Source organism: Puntigrus tetrazona, chromosome 19 (genome assembly GCF_018831695.1).
Source record: "Puntigrus tetrazona isolate hp1 chromosome 19, ASM1883169v1, whole genome shotgun sequence".
Classification (NCBI taxonomy): domain Eukaryota; kingdom Metazoa; phylum Chordata; class Actinopteri; order Cypriniformes; family Cyprinidae; genus Puntigrus; species Puntigrus tetrazona.
This window is the reverse complement of record NC_056717.1, coordinates 10208436-10226560: the sequence shown is the minus strand read 5'-3', so window position 1 is coordinate 10226560 and position 18125 is coordinate 10208436. Positions and strand designations below refer to the sequence as shown.

The window sequence follows — 18125 nt, the reverse complement described above, 5'->3', positions numbered from 1 at the left end:
TTATCCATTCAATTATACCAAAATGTCTAAACTGAATTGAGTCATCAAGAGTGGCCAAACTGACCCGAATTCACCCCATTGGCATGTCAGTGCATAATAAATGGGCTTCAGAAAGCTACAAATCTCTTGAACTAAGTGCATGAACAATGCCATCTTCAGTGACAGGGGTCTCAGGCCTTTAACAATCTGTACATCAGATGGCCCTGATGGACAGTGCTCCTTTCTAAAGTACAGGAACCCTTGACACCATCTTTAAATTAGAAGAACTCTAATTGATAAATTGCATCCCCCTCATGCTCAATCAACAGTCGCATAGCAACAGTGAGCCAAGAGACAGAGTCTGCTTATCCAGACCACATGAATGCAAGAGACAATGGGAAGACAGAACGATTTAAGGGAAATGCAAAAGAGAGACACATTCTTGGATCACTAGGAGCAAACTGGATTTCATAAAGCTTAGCGGAAAGGCCCAAAACACATGCATCTAATAGGACCTGTCGCATTAAACATTCAACAAAGACACATTCAGGATTATGTTACATATGCACTCAATAAACTGCCATCAATCATCTCCCGTCTACTGCAAGTACTCTATACATCTTTGGCACCATAAGCAGAGCCTCAACCAGCTCCTGCTGAAATGACTGATGGGTACGGCAGACAATATCCATGTCCACATGATCCCGTCGCTCCAGAAAGCGAGGTTTTCCCTGCTGCTCCTCGCACATGATCAATGGAGGAGTGAGGTGGGTGGCTTTTTCAGCTCTAAATGACCTAGATTGTTTTGTTAAGCCATTGATTCCTGCAGAAACCACAGCTGTTTAACATAAAGATTCCTACAAGGCCTTACAGATTACTGAACATACACACACACACACGCACACTCTGCAAATGTCCAAACACATCATACACAAAATGGGCTGAGGAGGACACAAATAGACATATGGCTTTTTATCCCTGCATTATGAGCTCTACAGAGACGTTCTTTAACAAAAGTGAATACAAGGATGTTATTCAAGGGTACATGAAACATAGTGGTTGCCCCCACACTACTGATAGCTTCACAGATACATAATGCATGTGATAACCCATTACGAGAAAAGCAGAAAAAACACAAGTAAAAAAAAATTAAATAAAACAAAAAACGACCAGCATGACAGCCCTGACTACGCAGGTAAAAACATTGCGATTATTTTTTCTTTTGCTTTTCTTTTCACATCTTAGACATGTATGTCCCCAAATGGATAGTAAAAACTCCCCAGTATTTTGGCATATTTTTTCACATGGACTATTTTAACGATGTCCTTACTAGCTTCCTGGGTCTTAAATGTGTCAGTTACTTTGCTGTCTATGGAGGGTCAGAAATCTTTTTTCATCAGAAATATTTTAATTTGTGATCTTTAAAAAAATGTATCCATTTGTAAAATCTGCAATCTGACCCATGCAGTTCATGTAAGTAATTAAGAAAAAAAAAATCTATATATTTCTTAGATATTTTAAATACATGTAAAAAATGTATGGATAAGTAACCAAATAATAAAGTTTTTAAAGCTTTTAAAACTTTTTTACAATTCTAATATTCGAAGCACTTAATGTTTTATGTAAAATACGGCTCATAAAAGCAAAACCAACTGCGAAAACTAACTGGTTCAGTACATAAAAGGTCATTATTTCAACATAAAATCACCAGAAGCCAGTCAAATGACCTCAAAATGTTAGAATGTGCGCTTACGCACTGGATGCCCTGCCAAAAAAGTAGATCCAGCTGAGCAGACCTCAGCACACTCCAGACCTCCATCTAACTCACTTCCTAATAGAAGCACATATGTTTAGACCAATTATTTCCTTTATTAAAGGTTCCTCTTAAAATAAGCATTTGCACATGAAAAGACCAGGTGACTCATGGCTGTCTGCCTGTCCTCAGTCTGACACAGAGAGTGAGAAAACTGGGATTTGAACACTTCAGAAAATTGACAGACGGCACACTTTCACTCAGGAAGACTAAGCAGCAAGTGAGCAGCAATAAATGAGTGTTCCTGTGTTTTTCTGCATTCAGAAATCTGGACACATCTCGTTTTATAATGCTTTTCTATATCATTTCATCCATCATCATATTTTGATGGATTACTGTTGCCATGATTGATAGAAAATGTAAACAAACTCTTTTAAATAGCATTCAGTTTACCTTCTGCTTTCTACAGGCAGGAATAGAGCACCATTAATTACAGCAGATAAATAGAGCTGACTTTTGTGAATAAGGTGCTATAATGAGTCTAATTTACATAGAAAGCAGGTATGTTTGTGCTAAAAAAGTATGACAATGGCTTAATTTAAATATTCACAGTGCAGCAATATTTCAGCACTGGTTAAATGTATTGTGGGTGGTATTTGAATAAGAAGAGGGTTTTTGCGCTGAAATATCGCACGCAAATGTGGCAGCTGTTTTGTGAATTCGGTCTTAGAGTAAAAGTATTTTATTCCTGGGATTACGAGAATATTAATGTACTCTAAATTTTTGCATTTAGTTTGTTCAAGACACACTGAACATCAAATTCTACATACTTTACATGTCATCAAGTGTGTCTATTCCTGGGTACTCGCCATTACAGCGCCTGTCCAAAGCCTTTCCCTGTATTTTTGTCTTGGGGATCAGCAGTGACAGCACTGGTTTATGGGTGTCAGAAACCTTGGCTGTTGCCATGGCAATGCCACACTGCAATACTGTGTGCAGGCAGACTGCGCTTGCTGCAGCATCGACACGAGAACAGGAGCGAGAACGGTGAACGTTGCAGGAGAAACCTGCTGAATGCTAATCAGCCCCTCCACAGTTTGTCCTTCATCAGACCAGAGGAACACTCATGATCTACATTAACCTGTGCTCACAATCTCTCTCTATTCCAGAAAACATACCAATATCCATAAGGGAACATTTTTGCTATTCAGCTATTTATGATCTGAAAAGCTCATTTGCTCAGATTCTTCTGTTTGGGGGCAGTTGAAACCTAAACCTTTTTTTTTCAGTTAAGTTGTTCAGCTATTATGCGTTACAGATCTAAATGTTTTTGAAAGACGCGTCTTTTGCTCAACGAGCCTGCATTTATTTGATCATAAACACAGATATTGAAAAGAACTGTTTTGCATTTTAATACATTTTAAACTGTCATTTATTCCTTATGTTAAAGCTGAATTTTCATAGAAATCATTCTAATATGCTGATTTGCTGCTCAAAAAACATTCATTCTTATCATTGATGAAAACATCTGTGCTGCTTATTTTTTCCCCTAGAATTCTTTGATGTATTTAAGGTTCAAAAGAAGAGCATTTATTTTAAATAAAAATAGTAATATCTTTATTTTCACTTCTGATTTAATTACATTTTTTCATACTTGGCTATTCACAGAAATCGTTTTGAAACATATGGTGTAAGAGATTATATTTAAAAAGTTCACATAATATATGCAGTCTTTTTAATTAATGTGAGGTCCTAGAAACTACTATAAAATTATACATGAATTAGAATAAAAGGTTGTTTAAAATAGTTCTGGTAGAAATAAAGCATGTCACACTGCAGGGCACTGCTATACATGTCAACCCTCCTCATACACTTATACATACTAATGTAGTACAGGTATGAAACTTTAAAAATCTTCTGAAAGCTCTTCTTTTTTATAACGACAGTGTTCTATGCAGGACATATGCCCCAGTTTTTTGTTTTTCTTTCTACAAATGTCTGCAAAGTTTGAGTTCTTAATCTGGATCAGAGGTAGCTGAAATAGAGCCTGTTTTCTGCAGAGCAGTTTATGAACACAGAAGTTTGCCGCTCACATAAATGCTGTCGGCTGCGTTCAGATCAGTTTATGTTCTTCTGTTTCAAATTCCTGACAGACTGTCCACTGTAATTGTCTCCAGCCTCAAAGACATTACTTAATTTTAAATAAACACATACTCAGTGTCCTGCAGCAGCGAACAATGGTTTATTCCAGAGCCAAATGTCATAAAGTAAATTCATAAAGTATTAAAGTTGAACCGGCACTGATGGATTCAGCTGTTAACAGGTCGTCAAATTGCTGCATTGCTGGTTACTGGCTACAGAGTAGATTGTGCCTACTCAACTCAACAATATCAGGACACAAATCACTATACCCAACAGTCACTGGTAAATACTGGCATCAGACAACTAACTTTCACTGAAAAGGAATGACTTTTAAACTGTTCTTTGCTAAAAACTGCTCTCCCTGCGAATGCCACTTAAAAGCCCACATACATGGTCAAATACAACCATTCTCAGCCATTTGACCTCTGAGAAATGCTTATGGCCTGAAATAAACTACATATACAGTAGAGGACGGGGAAGAAGAGGAAGGAGAAGCAAGTCTAAACACCCTAGAGTGATGGGAAAGTTAATGGGCCCTTTCCTAGCACCAATCAATCTGTGCTAATCTTCCTGGCAAGAGTTCTCCAGAGAGACAGCGGCCATGATTCCATCGCTGTGACGGCGAAGTCCACTCAGCCACATCGCCTGTTAGTCGCCAGCCCTTTTACTCTCTAAACAGGAATCGTACACCTCCAAAATTCCCTTTTATTTGGTAAACTATCCCTTTAAATTAGAAAACGCAAATCAAGGTAACCATCTTTTACACAATCAGGCCTGACACTGTCCATTTTAGCTCTGCTTCCAGCTAAGCACATCTTATTGGCTATTCACAGACAGCATCTGACTAAAGTTCATAAACACACGTGACTAAATGCACATGACTAAAGCAAGCAGACGTTCAAAAATGTCCAGCCTATTTTAAAGCCCTGCGCAATCACACACTTTCCCCTCTGTGTGTCAACACAGGACGGCTCGCCCAAGTGTCTTTTTTTCCAAGCAATTGTGCCAATGTCCCACATTCCAGCTGGCCTGCGTCCCCAACCGCCATGGATGAGGGGGCCGGGCAGAACGTCTCACTTCCTGAACCAAAAATAACGTAGATGGTAATAAAACCTTAGCCGCTACGTACTCCCCAATGATCCCAGTTCCCTGTGACTATGATTTAGTTGGGATTGATTAACCATTACGACCCGGTCGAGGGATTCTGCTGAATCGTTACATACAACATTAATAATAAGCAATCAGACTCGCCTCCAAGCTGTACTCTTCCACAGTTCTCTTCAGGGGATCCACGATCTGCCAGCATATGAGGATGCACAAATCAATCAGCAACATCCCACCCACGATGATAAAGAGCTTCTGGTCCTTGATAATCTGGAAGAGAGAGGAAAAAAAAAGAAAAGCGATGGATGAGGTGATTAAGGGATGAGAAAGAGGCAGGAACCATCAATGGACTGTTCTCTCAATTGAAACGCATGATCTTCTCTCGCATTCTGAACCTTTGTGGATGAAAGCCCTGCTCCTGTCTGATCTTTTTCTCTTTTCTTCTATTTAACAGTGGTTGACCCGAACAGAACCCAAATCAAAGGAAAGGTCACCGAGAGGAGGCCTGCGTGTATTCTAGAGGAATCAGACGGCGGGGACGGACGAATTCTTCCGTGATTCAGAATAGAAACGCTAACTCGTTTTGATCTAATGTCTTTTGATGGCTTACCAATAGCCAAAACCTTGCGTCCTGGGAAACAAGGAGGCGGTGGGTTACTCTGCGACCATTGAGCCTCATGCTGAATTCTATCAGAGCGGATGCTCTTTATCTTCTATCAAACAGAGGTTGATGGTTTCATTAAATGGCCAGACATTCGAAATAACACAGGATCATGATACTAGCAGAATCAAAAAAAAGCAATGCTTGTCCATATGACCACTGAACTACACTTTATTGGACAAAATCTCCTTTCATCTCAGCAATGGGAAGGTGATGGTGAATCAAAAAACCAATAGCAGTCCAAAAATCCTCCTTCCACACTTAAGGCTACAAATAGCCCATCAACTTAAAAAAAAATTAGGCAGAGGTTATTTTCACTTAGTGCACATAACAATACATGCAATTTACAGTAAGTGAAAAAAGCAGCATTCTTGTATAAATACAATTTATACTTTATATTGCTATTTAAACTTTATTTAGATACTCTTTGCACCTCAGCGTATTGGGACCTTATCAAATTTGGGTTGTTAATGTCAGAAGCTAAATGAAATGCTTTTACTTTCCTCTAATAATGTCTTTTTTTGTGTTTTGTAGAAAGAAGTCATAGAGGTTTAAAGATTAAGTAAATGGTGACAAAAATTTAATTTTTGGTTGAACTGCTTAAACAAACAAATGGCTTAATTATAGACATCTGTGCACATTAAACCGGGAAGTGTGCTTTAACATTGAAAGAATGACACACTTCACCATTAATGTGGCTAATTATGAGCTTGTAAACCAATAACATTTAGTTTTAAGACCCAATAGCTCTGTTTAAGGTTTTGTATTCTCAGATCAAATTGCTCACCATTTGTACAAGATTATTGCTGCAGGTCTACAAAAGCATGTGGTGCATTAGTGTCAGATTGTGTTTGTGCTCGGTCTAAGTTATGCAGACCATCATGTGCTTGTGTCTGATTGAATTTACAAATGCATACATCTTTGATGCCATGTATTTGTGACACAGTATCTTCCATAATGCAGTCTCTGAATGATGCATGACGCAGTGTGTATGCAGGTTTACGCCATACAATAATAAATATTTAAACTTATTTGGCACCCAAAAAAAGATTTATAACTGCAGATATGTGTGTGTAAAAAGAAAATTCTAGAGAAAAGAAATTCAAATTCAAAGCTTAAATAGATATAACAATGTGGGTGAACTCACCATCAAGTCTTCCAAGCAATCAAAAAAATATAGTTGTAGCAACTCCATAAAAGCTTTCAAAAAGCAATCCTTATGACCTGTGCATATTATACCAAGTCTGAAGTCATTTGACAGCTTTGAGTGACAAACAGAATTTAACAAACATACAGATATCTGTTGAGAGAAGCAACCTTGTCTGGTTTGTGAAAGAATCATTCTTTAGAACTGAATCTTTTTAATGAATCAACTGACCTGGTTCACAAAACCAAGAAAAAAGAAATGATTCGTTTTCAAGTCAGTTCACTGACTCAATAACAGCTCTCTGGAGAGGAAAATTATCAGTGAATAATGACCTATTTTTTCTTTGTTTTTCTTGCAAAGCTGTCAGAAGACTTGCACACAAGCCTTAAAGTCTTTATACATTAGTGGCTATTTCTTTCAGTTCCAATTTAAGGTTAAGTCAAAGGTCTTAAAACAACACTAAACAGAATTTTAGTTACTGGATAAAATATTTTCCTTTAATACTAACATCTAATAATCGGATCTGTGGTCTTGCAGAAGATAAATCCATGTTCACTCAGCTGAAATCTGTACGACAGAAACAACTAAAAAACAAGCAGTATAATTTTGTATATGCGTTTGAGTGTGTATCTGTTCCATCTCCTTTTGCTCCTATCTCAGGTTTAAATCTAGCAGAGGCAGATGTATGATCCTCAGAGTTGATTGACATTACCCTCGCTGTGCCCCAAGACAGGGAGAGACTGTAACGGACCCCTCGGACCGCCGGACCTGCATCGAACAGAGGCTGATTTGCGACGGGCTGTCCACGGAGTCACCCACTGTGAGACTGCTTCTCAGCTTGATAAAGAGATGGCACACCCACATGCACACTCACAAAACACAGTCCTGACAGGAGCCATCGCTTTAGAGTGCCAAAGCCCAGCAGTCCATCACTGCGTGGAGCAGGAGTCAGCTCACTGCCAGCTTCCTGCACACTGAAGTGCCAGAGGGAATTAAAGCCCTGGGCCTGGGCATTACCTGTCTCTGAATTTATTTATATGTAGTGAGTCCAGTTAAGAACTGCTAATTGAGTGTGAAAGTACAACTGAAGAGAAGACACTGGGGGGAAAAAAAACAGACACTCAGCGTATCAAACTGGAGTTACATCATAAATACTAAACCTAATAATAATCTCCATTATCAGGGAAAACTGGAATTGTGCTGTTTCTTAATTTCATTTGATTGGAGTGGCAAATGTGAACACATTTGCACAAAATTGGACCAAAGATGCAAAATAGAAATTTTTGAAAACAATAACTGGACAGCAATCTTTTTAGAAACTTGATCAAAATGAAGCTTTAAATAGGAGGGCCAAAACGGCGTGAGAAGTAATCTTTGTGGTTCAATCAAACTCTATTGATATCAGCTGGGAAATAAAAGTGGCTGCCATAAATGTTAATATGCCACTTAAAATGTAAGCACAGAAAATATGAAAATGTACTTTAAGAAGTTTTAAAATGAAAGTCGTAAAACTTAAATTTGTGAAAACATTTAAAACACTTTGAAAGTTAAGTTACCTCAAACATTTCATTTTACTTAATAAACAAGCTTGAAAAAATACAAGCTTTGCATTTTAGCATTTAAAACCTTTTGATTGCCTACTTGCACTGCAAACATTCTACTTGAATTTTTTGTGTTAAAAAAGCTTGGAAATTAGTATGCTAAAAATCCTGTTAAAATCGTCAAATATGTAAAAAGTACTGTTATTAAAGCAGTACTGATTACTTATTACTTATATGTACTTATTGTTAACTAAATCTTAAACTATTACTATTATTTATTGATTGAAGCAAAGCAGATATAAAATAATATATACATATTAAAAGAAAAAACTTAAGTTGTATAAATAATAAATAAAGCTACAATACATAGAAAAACTAAAGAAATAAACAAACAAAATAAAATGACAAAAAGCGTACAATAAAATTACTCAAATCTAACAAAAAAAATGAAAATACTAAATAAACGTTATTTAAAAATATGAAATATATTAATAGTATAGAAATAATAATAAGACAACACTGTACTGAACCTGGAAGATTACTTTAAAGTTACGGCTAGCCCTCTGCAGCAATGTTTATCACCCTCTGTTTTAATTTGTCTTTCTGTGTATGTTTCTCTTGAACTCATCCCACTGATTCTGACTGCAGCAGTGGAAGTAGGCTGCGAACTCTATAAATAAAGATGGCCAGCAGGGTGCTGGAGCTGTGGCTAGCCATCCTTTACAGCACTGTCATACAGTATCAGCTGCTTCACTCGCCACATTCTTACACCGCATTGAAAAACAAGAGCAGCGAGAGGAAAGGGTGTATGAAAAGAGGTCAGTGTGCACACACGAATCTGTTGTGTTAAAGAGCTGCGTGGATGCACTTGTGCATAGCTCCTGTTCAAAAGAAACCCACTGCACTATTCCCCACAGCAGTGCGATGCTTTTTCTTGTGGAGGAAATTCACACAGACTTGTGAAGATCGTGTCTAGCAGAGCAGGAAGACACTGTTCTTTAGAAGAGATCAGAGATTCATTGGTTAGCACTGGCAGTGCTGGCTTATTCTAGATGTGTCAGGAAACTGAGCATGGAGACTGCAAACTGACCTTCAGTGAAGACAGCATTTCTATATTTTAGCCTTTTGGCAGTCGAAAAATGAGACCGCTGACAGCCCAGTGGCGATGCTGCTTTCGCGTGATGTTTTAAGCATGAAATTTGTCTCTTTTTCTTTAATTCTCTCTTTCTTTCATTATTTCCCCCGTCACATTATCTACAGTACATCTCCATTCCAACATCCATGTATAAACTGCAGTATTGTTCTGTTTTTAGTTTAATTCTGCTATATAATAACCATTATTAAAATGCACTGAAGTGTGACAATTACGATGACAAAGATGACAAATTCTTTCAGGTCCTATGTGTTCTGCCTCACTGGAACCCAATCAGTTATGCCACATGACTACAGGTGATAATATTCACTGCTGTTCAAAGGTTTGGGGTCAGAGAGATTTTTTTTTTAAAAGAAAATGACTACTTTTATTTAGCAAGGAAACATTAAATTGATCAAAAGTATTTATCAAGGAATACTAAAACAAATTTTTACAAATATGATGCTGTCGACATTGATCAAAATAATGTTTCTTGAGTACCAAATCAACATATTAGAATGATTTCTGAAGAATCATTCAGCTTTGAATGAATTGCATTATGATGTTACATTTTACAAATGTATTCAATTAGAAAACGGTTTTAAAGTATAATAATATTTGACAATACTGTATTGGAGCAAATAAATGCAGACTTGTGTTAGAACACAAATGTTCGAACAGCAAACAAATATTCAAACAGTTCAAATATTGATAATGCTTATTTGACATCTATTTTGACGGATCATTGATCTATGTAAGACATTTCATTTTCATGCACCAGTTTTTTTTTTTCATGCAATGTCGCTCCATTAGGGTTACTTAAAGATGTGGAAAGTGTGAAATGTTGTATCCGACATGCTTTGAAAGACAAACTCTCACCTTCTTCTTCATCTTTACATTCTTGAAGATGGCGTGCACTCTCCAGGTCTTTGCAAACATGGCACCAAACGCTGTTGTGTAACCCACAATAAGGATCCAAGTACGCACCTAAAACATTAAATGAGAAAGTAAAACAAGGTTTCTACAAACCAGAAGTTCTTATAATTTAGGCACCGAAATAAGATTGGACTCTAACACCAGTCTATAGAATACAAAGCAGCAGAAACCGCAAAACCATAAAATCTAACGATCCCACGCCTGCTATCGAAAAGCAAATTGGGTGCCAGGGTGTGTAGTGAATTCTGTGGAAGCTCCCGAGGCATAATTTTTTCTCTTTGTCCTCCCTTCATCTTCTGTCTCTCTTGCTCTCTCCCACAGATCAAGTATTCTTTATTCTGAGCTCTTCTGGGAAAGAAAATTTTAGCATGTAAAAGACAGGAATCAACGATAAGGATGGTCCTGCTGGCCTGGAGACAGTGTTGGAAAGTTTGGAGCCAGTTTACGGAACTGCAGTGCTGTCACAAGATATTGTTTGAAGATTGTGTACATTTTTTTATTTCATGTATGATGTATCGTTGTGAATTCTTCTGATTTAAATTGTCGCTAAATACATGTTAAAATGTTGACTGAAGTTTGATGACGGACACATAGAAGGGTTAATTTATTTGACACATTTTACTGTTTAAAAAATGGAATTATTAAATGAATAATTTTTATTTTGTATTTTATTCTGGAATTAAAAAGATAATTCATTTTTGAATAGTTAAATAAAAAATACATTTCCAAAAATAAGTTGATAATGTTGAAAAAATATAAAGTCCTTATTGTTAATACCTGATAAGTTCAACCTTTATTTATTAAAAGGATGAAGTTTAATAAAACTTTATTTAATGAAAAAGCATGAATAATAAATGCCCAGTTTGACTTAATATGGCAACGCATGCCTTCATCTTCAGAGGCCGGAAAGATGGACCAATTTCAGACAGGTAGCATGTGTCCTGCTCAACACATCTGTGAGCTATTTCCCCCGAGTCTCAAGCTACTGCAGTAGCCAAAGCCTCGTAATTAAAAGGTGGATTATGGTCACATGCAAACAGGCAGTGGAAGCGTGACGAGACACATCCAATCATGCTTATTCAGTTTGGTGACACAGTATTAGCATCAGAGGTGAAAATTATTCAGATTCAAATAAAGACGAGACCAGGGCTAGTTGTCTCAGGAGAAATTGTTTCAATCTTAAAGTTTTGAGTCAAAAGTCCAGTTGCACTAAAGTTAGTTTTCTCCCGCACTGGTTTTGCATGTTTAAAACACCAATGTCATATATTAGTCCTATATAATAACTGTGAATGCTCTTCACACTAAATCATTTTTTTTTTATGTTTATTGGAAAATAAAGTCTGAAAACGAATCAATGGTCTACTCATAATTCACATCTGATTCAGAGAAATCAGTCTTTACTCACAGTACAGAGGGTCTCAAATTCCTTGTCTGACACAAAGGATCCATCCAGACCAAAGAGAAAAATGGATGCGTATGACAGCATGCCCCCCAGAATGATCAGGTTGTTCATATAGGGACTCGACATTTTGATCAGCCTGCAGATGGAGGGAAGCACATTAAATATTCATGTTTCATTAATTATTAACTATTGCAATTAAATGTGCATCTACACCTGTGACTGTATCATATACAGATCTGAAAGTCTGAAACCAGATAGATAATATAAAGTACATTTATTTTACACTATTCTAATAATCTTATGCACATTTATGACATTGTAATATAATCAGAATAGGTTTAAAATGAAAGAATATATTATGGGAAGCAGGAATTTTTATTGGGAAAAATAAATAGGTGCACATCTAAAACACAAATGGGCTCAGGTGCAGGACAAAAGAACAGTAATAAAACAAGAAATAAAGAGATACAGATCATAAATATATATATATATATATATATATATATATATATATATATATATATATATATATATATATATATATATATATATATATATATATATATATATATATATAGTAGGTACCTTTCGGTCAATGAATGAAAAATGCACAATGGTCACAGAAATAACTTTAATCTCACAAAAAGTAATAATAAATAAGAATTCTATGAATATTAACCAATGAAAGTCAGACATTGCTTTTCAACCATTCTTCAATAGAATTCTTAAAAATAAAATAAAAATAAAATAAATAAACTCATGGAACAGGCCTGGACAAAAACGATGGTACCCGTAACTTAATATTTTGTTGCACAACCTTGAGGGAATCACTGCAATTAAACGATGCCTGCAACTGTCAGTGAGACTTCTGCACCTCTCAGCAGGTATTTTGGCCCACTCCTCATGAGCAAACTGCTCCAGTTGTTTCTGCTTTGAAGGGCACCTTTTCCAGACTGCATGTTTCAGCTCCTTCCAAAAGATGCTCAATAGGATTGAGGTCAGGGCTCATAGAAGGCCACTTTAGAATAGTCCAATGTTTTCCCTCTTTTTTGTTTTGGCTCATCGTCCTGTTGCAAGACCTATGACCTGCTTTCTGACACTGGCTAGCACATTTCTCTCTAGAATCCCTTGATAGTCTTGAGATTTCATTGTACCCCACACAGATTCGAGACACCTTGTGCCAGATGCAGCAAAGCAGCACCAGAACATAACAGAGCCTCCTCCATGTTTCACAGTAGGGACGGTGTTCTTTTCTTGATGTGCTTCATTTTTCCCAAAAAGTTCAATTTTTGTCTTCTGTCCATAGGACATTCTCCCAGAAGTTTTGTGGCTTGTCAAAATGTAGTTTGGAATATTCCAGTCTGGTTTATTTGTGATTTATTTTCAACAATGGTGTCCTCTTTGGTCGTCTCCCATGTAGTCCACTTTGGCTCAAACAACGACGGATGTGATCTGACACTGATGTTCTTTCAGCATGAAGTCCACCTCGGATCTCTTTAGAATTTTTTTTTGGGCTCTTTTGTTACCATTCGGATTATCCTTCTCTTTGATTTGTCATCAATTTTTCTCCTGCAGCCACATCCAGGGAGGTTGACTACAGTCCCATGGATCTTAATTTTCTGAATAATAATATGCAACTGTAGTCACAGGAACATCTAACTACTTGGAGATGGTCTTATAGCCTTTACCTTTAACATGTTTGTTAAAGGTAATTTTCTTTCTAATCTCCTGAGACAACACTTTCCTTTGCTTCCTCTGGTCTATGTCAAGTGTGGTACACACCATGTCACCAAACAACACAGTGATTTCCTGGAGCCCTATATATATATATATGTAGTCCCACTGACTGATTATAAGATTGTAGACACCTGTGATGCTAATTAGTGGACACACCTTAAATTAACATGTCCCTTTGGTCACATTATTTTCAGTCTTTTCTAGGGGTACCATAATTTTTGTCCATCATTTCTGTTGAAGCATGGTTGAAAAGCAATGTCTGACTTTCAGCGGTTAATATTCATAGAACTTGTATTTATTATTTACTTTTGTAAGTTATTTCTGTGACCATTGCAAGTTTTTCTTTCATTGACTGAAGTGTACCAACAATTTTGTCCATGTCTGTATATATATATATATATATATATATATATATATATATATATATATATATATATATATATATATATATATACTATATATATATATATATATATATATATATATATATATATATATATATATATATATATATATATATATATATATATATATATACTGTATATATATATATCATTTTTCTCTGATGAAAAATACAGTAACTGCAAAAAGTGAAATTTTATTACAGGTTATAATACCCTTTCATTTAATATTTTAAAATGCTATTTTTTCTTTTTTTTATTCTTGTGATGGTAAAGCTAAATTTTCAGTACCATTACTCCAGTGTCACATGAACTTTCAGGATTCACTGATGAGTAGAAAGTTGAAAAGAACAGCATTTATTTTAAACCTTTTGTGACATTATAAATGTCTTTACCGTCACTGCTAATTAAATTAATGCATCCTTGAATAAAATTATTTATTTAAAAAAAGCCAAATTCCTTCTTATCACAAATTCTGAACAATGGATTGACTGAAATTAATGCAGAATCTTAAATATGAACTTTTACTATCTTAACTTTTCTATTTTAAATACTGATTTTCACATGAAACAAATGATCCCCGGTTTTCAATGGGGTCTTGTTCTTGAACTAATTCCTTTTATAGTCTTGCTCAGCACTGACCTGTGGTTGCGGTTTTTGATGTTAAAGAAGAGGAAGGCTCCTGCCATGAGCATGCCCAGGATAGTGATAGTAGACAGGATGCTGTAGAGGGGAACATTTATTTGCCGGCGCTGCAGACGCACAAATGTCCGATCCTTCGGCGGTTCAACACCTGCAAGAGTCATGATGGTTCACAGTCAGTTAGTCTCAGAGTCACCTCTAAGAACGTTACCTCTGAGAAAGCTTTCAACGTTTCCTCGGAAGACGCTCCCGTGTAATTTAAATGACTCAGGTTTTAAAATGCCATACCAACTAGAGGGAGAATTGATGGGGTTATCTAGTCACTAATATGACATATTAGCTCTATTTCTGCTTAAAGTTACATAATAATGTTTGTGGACGGCTTTAAAAAACGGTGGCGGTGATCGTGATGTAAGATGCGATTAGATCTTACATCATAATGAGAAGTTGGACAGTCGAGCACTTAAACCAAGTGAGTCACCGAAATGAGTCAAGAGTTGTTTGCATGACTTGCATGAACAAACTCAATGTCTTGACAACCTGGGTGTTTTCGAGTACTGCTGTGAGGCTTTACTGCTGAATTCCGAAAAGACAGTGTTTGAAGTACAGTGCCAGCGCCACATTTAATAGTTGTGATACTCTTGTGAACGTGTGTCTGAACACATTTACAGTTTTTTATAAAGAAAATGTAAGTATAGCTTTTATATAGTATGTCAAGATGAACTGAAGCAACCTGGGATTAGATTTTCTAAGAAACTGTGTATGGAAAATCGTGCTATAATGTTGGCATCATATATGATTCAACAGGCTTTTGAGGTAATACTTACTTGATTATAGGTTTTGTACAATTTTGCTTAAATTGTGTTCGAAAAAGTGTTTTTTTCTCCTTAGGTTTGAGCTTCTGTATTTTCCTAAATCATACTATTTGAGCCGTAATGTATCAAATATGATGCAAATTTGCATTTTTTGTAGAATTTAGGTTCAATAATCTGTTCTAATAAAGAAAAAAACACTTGGCTACAATTTCATATGTCAGGCTTTCCAGGCTATGTATGCCAAATTATTCTCTATTAACAAGTTCCATTACAGATAATCAAATGTTTTACTTCTTGTCCACCACCGTTTTCCGCAGAGGGAGTTTGAAAAGAAAATAAATATTCAGAGATTATGGAAAACAAAAAACAAAAGAAAGTCAATGTGAGAAAACATAAAAATATGTCTTGAATTATTCAGATGACCACACATGGAACAGTGAGTACACAACATTGGCAGGGGTGTGAACCTTCTGTCTCTCTCTCAGTCAAACGCTGACCTGCAAACAGACACAAAAGGGGCTTTTCCTACCTTGGAACCTGATGGTGTTGTTGATGAGGTCCAGTACATCTGCAATGGCGTTGTACTCGCCCACCTTCACCTCTTGACCCTCTGTGAAAGACAGCAAGAACAAGAGGACAGCGTTGATAAGAGCAGTGTGTTCAAAGCCGGCGGCCCCCGGAGAGAAACAAGACAATAGACAGTAAATTTAGTTTCTCTGCACTCCACTGCAGAACTAGTATAACATATTGTCCCAAAATGCTCAGGGGGTGATGTTGACCTAAAAAGTATGTAAATTGCAACCTTATGCATTTGCACATAAATTAAAAGGCACTAGATTAGCAAATCTGCAAAAACAATGATTTGAGACAAACACTGTCTCATGACTTCTACCTCATAAAAACAGCTTCATATTATTCAGAAGACATAACAGCTTTACTGACAAGGACACAGACAGCACATTTTTCTGTAGTTTTTGTTTTGACAAAAATGTCCTTTAAATTTAGTCAATATTTAGTCTTGTTATATTTATTAATTTCAGCCCATTTTTCTATGAATTAAATGTTATATTCACAAAAACATTTTAGTGCAAACTATGACATACCCTACCACTCAAATGCTGCATTTATTTGATTAAAATACAGTAAAAACTGTGATACTGTGAAAAATTATTACAGTTTAAAACAATGGTTTTAAGGAGCACTATGTCTTTTTACTATCAATGTTGAAAACTAACCCCAAACCTGTAAAAAATAAATATGTAAGCATGAAATATTGCATGAAATAAATATTTAGCAATTTTATCTAATATAAATAAAAGCATTTAAATTAGCTAATTAATCAGTTAACCAAAATATAAATTTCTTTGGTTAATATCTTATATTTTTTTATTGTTTTTTTCCCCACTTAATTATCAGCATGATGCGTCTTTTTTGTTATGTTTTATTACTGCTGACGAAAGAAAAAGCCTTGTTGATGAGAAAAAGGGTATTAAAGATGAAAACAGGATGGTTAGGTGGAATTTAAGGTTAGATATCCACAGATGCAATAAAATAAAGCTTAGTGTCAATAACCTCCCAGCAGAACAAGACTTACTCTCAGAGGCCAAATACAAAGCAAGTCAATTCCAAAAGCCATCTTAAAACTCAATATTTCTCCCTGGTGTGCGCTTTACAACTGCTTGTGTATTGACTGTCACACTCACAGGGAAGAAAACTCACTTAAAAACAGAGAACATGGGAAATAAGATATTTATCATTTGGATGTGTTTCCAAGACCGCTCGCATTTACCACATGAATATGAGTTGGGACGCCAATCCACATTCTGCTCATTGAAGTTCATCTGATGTTTTTAGGTTTTCCCATTTAACTGCTGTGGGGTCACCCAGGCCAAACTTTAATGTCAATAACAATTCAAATATCGAACTAGATTAGGTTTTGTGCTCTCAATGGTTTTGCTGTGTCAGGGTAATCGTGTGACTGAATAATTAGCACTGTCCGTGCACATGTCTTTGCTGTAGAGAACGTCATTGTTCAGGTACTCTGACCATAAGATCAATGGGACATTACAAGATCAAAGCATGTAAACTAATAGACAGTGTTCAGTTAGTTGTCAAGTGTAATGCCCTACAAATCCCCATATGTTGGTCAGGGTTGAGTCTTTGTCAAAAATGCAATGAGAAAGAAACTGTTTGGCCAGAGCACAATTTTGCCAGGAGGTCACTGTCAAAAAACTAGAAACGGATCTGAGTGTCTTGTCCAGATGGTTTGGTGTGGTGGCAGTGAGTGTGATATAGGAGCTGACAGACTGGGACTCTAAAGATGGATGGCAGGCTCAATTGAGGATCAGAACGTCTTTAAATATTCAGCCTGGGCTACCCCTTCCTATCCTTTAACAGTGAGGAAGGAAGAGAGAGAGAAAGGAGCACCAGAGAGAGAGAGGTTGGAAATGAATGGATCCTTGACAAGGAAATTTCACAGAATTATTCTTAAAATATTTCTTATTTTCCAGTTTAAGTACCTAAAATTGGACACTTTAATCATAAAAGATTCCATACCAATTTATTTTGACTTACTGCACTACCAGATTTTTCTGTTCTTTTTATTTTAAGTGTAAACATGTAGACCAATTTAGCAAAATAAACAAAATAGCAAAAAAAAAAAAAAAAAAAAACATCTGCCACTATGTTAAGATAAAATACACTTGTATTAATGATGCACTTTCTGAAAACTAG

General features: G+C 36.2%; 1 protein-coding gene across 1 annotated transcript in view; it reads right to left on the bottom strand.

Moving 5' to 3' along the window:
- The window catches only part of gabbr2 (gamma-aminobutyric acid (GABA) B receptor, 2), a 160082-nt gene that overhangs the window by 28678 nt on the left and 113279 nt on the right, over nt 1-18125 (bottom strand). Inside the window, exons 9-13 of the mRNA XM_043218350.1 lie at nt 15922-16002; nt 14578-14728; nt 11801-11933; nt 10339-10446; nt 5126-5248 (exon numbers count right to left, since the gene is read on the bottom strand). Coding sequence (XP_043074285.1) covers nt 5126-5248; nt 10339-10446; nt 11801-11933; nt 14578-14728; nt 15922-16002 — 596 coding nt within the window. The remainder of the gene's footprint in view (nt 1-5125; nt 5249-10338; nt 10447-11800; nt 11934-14577; nt 14729-15921; nt 16003-18125) is intronic.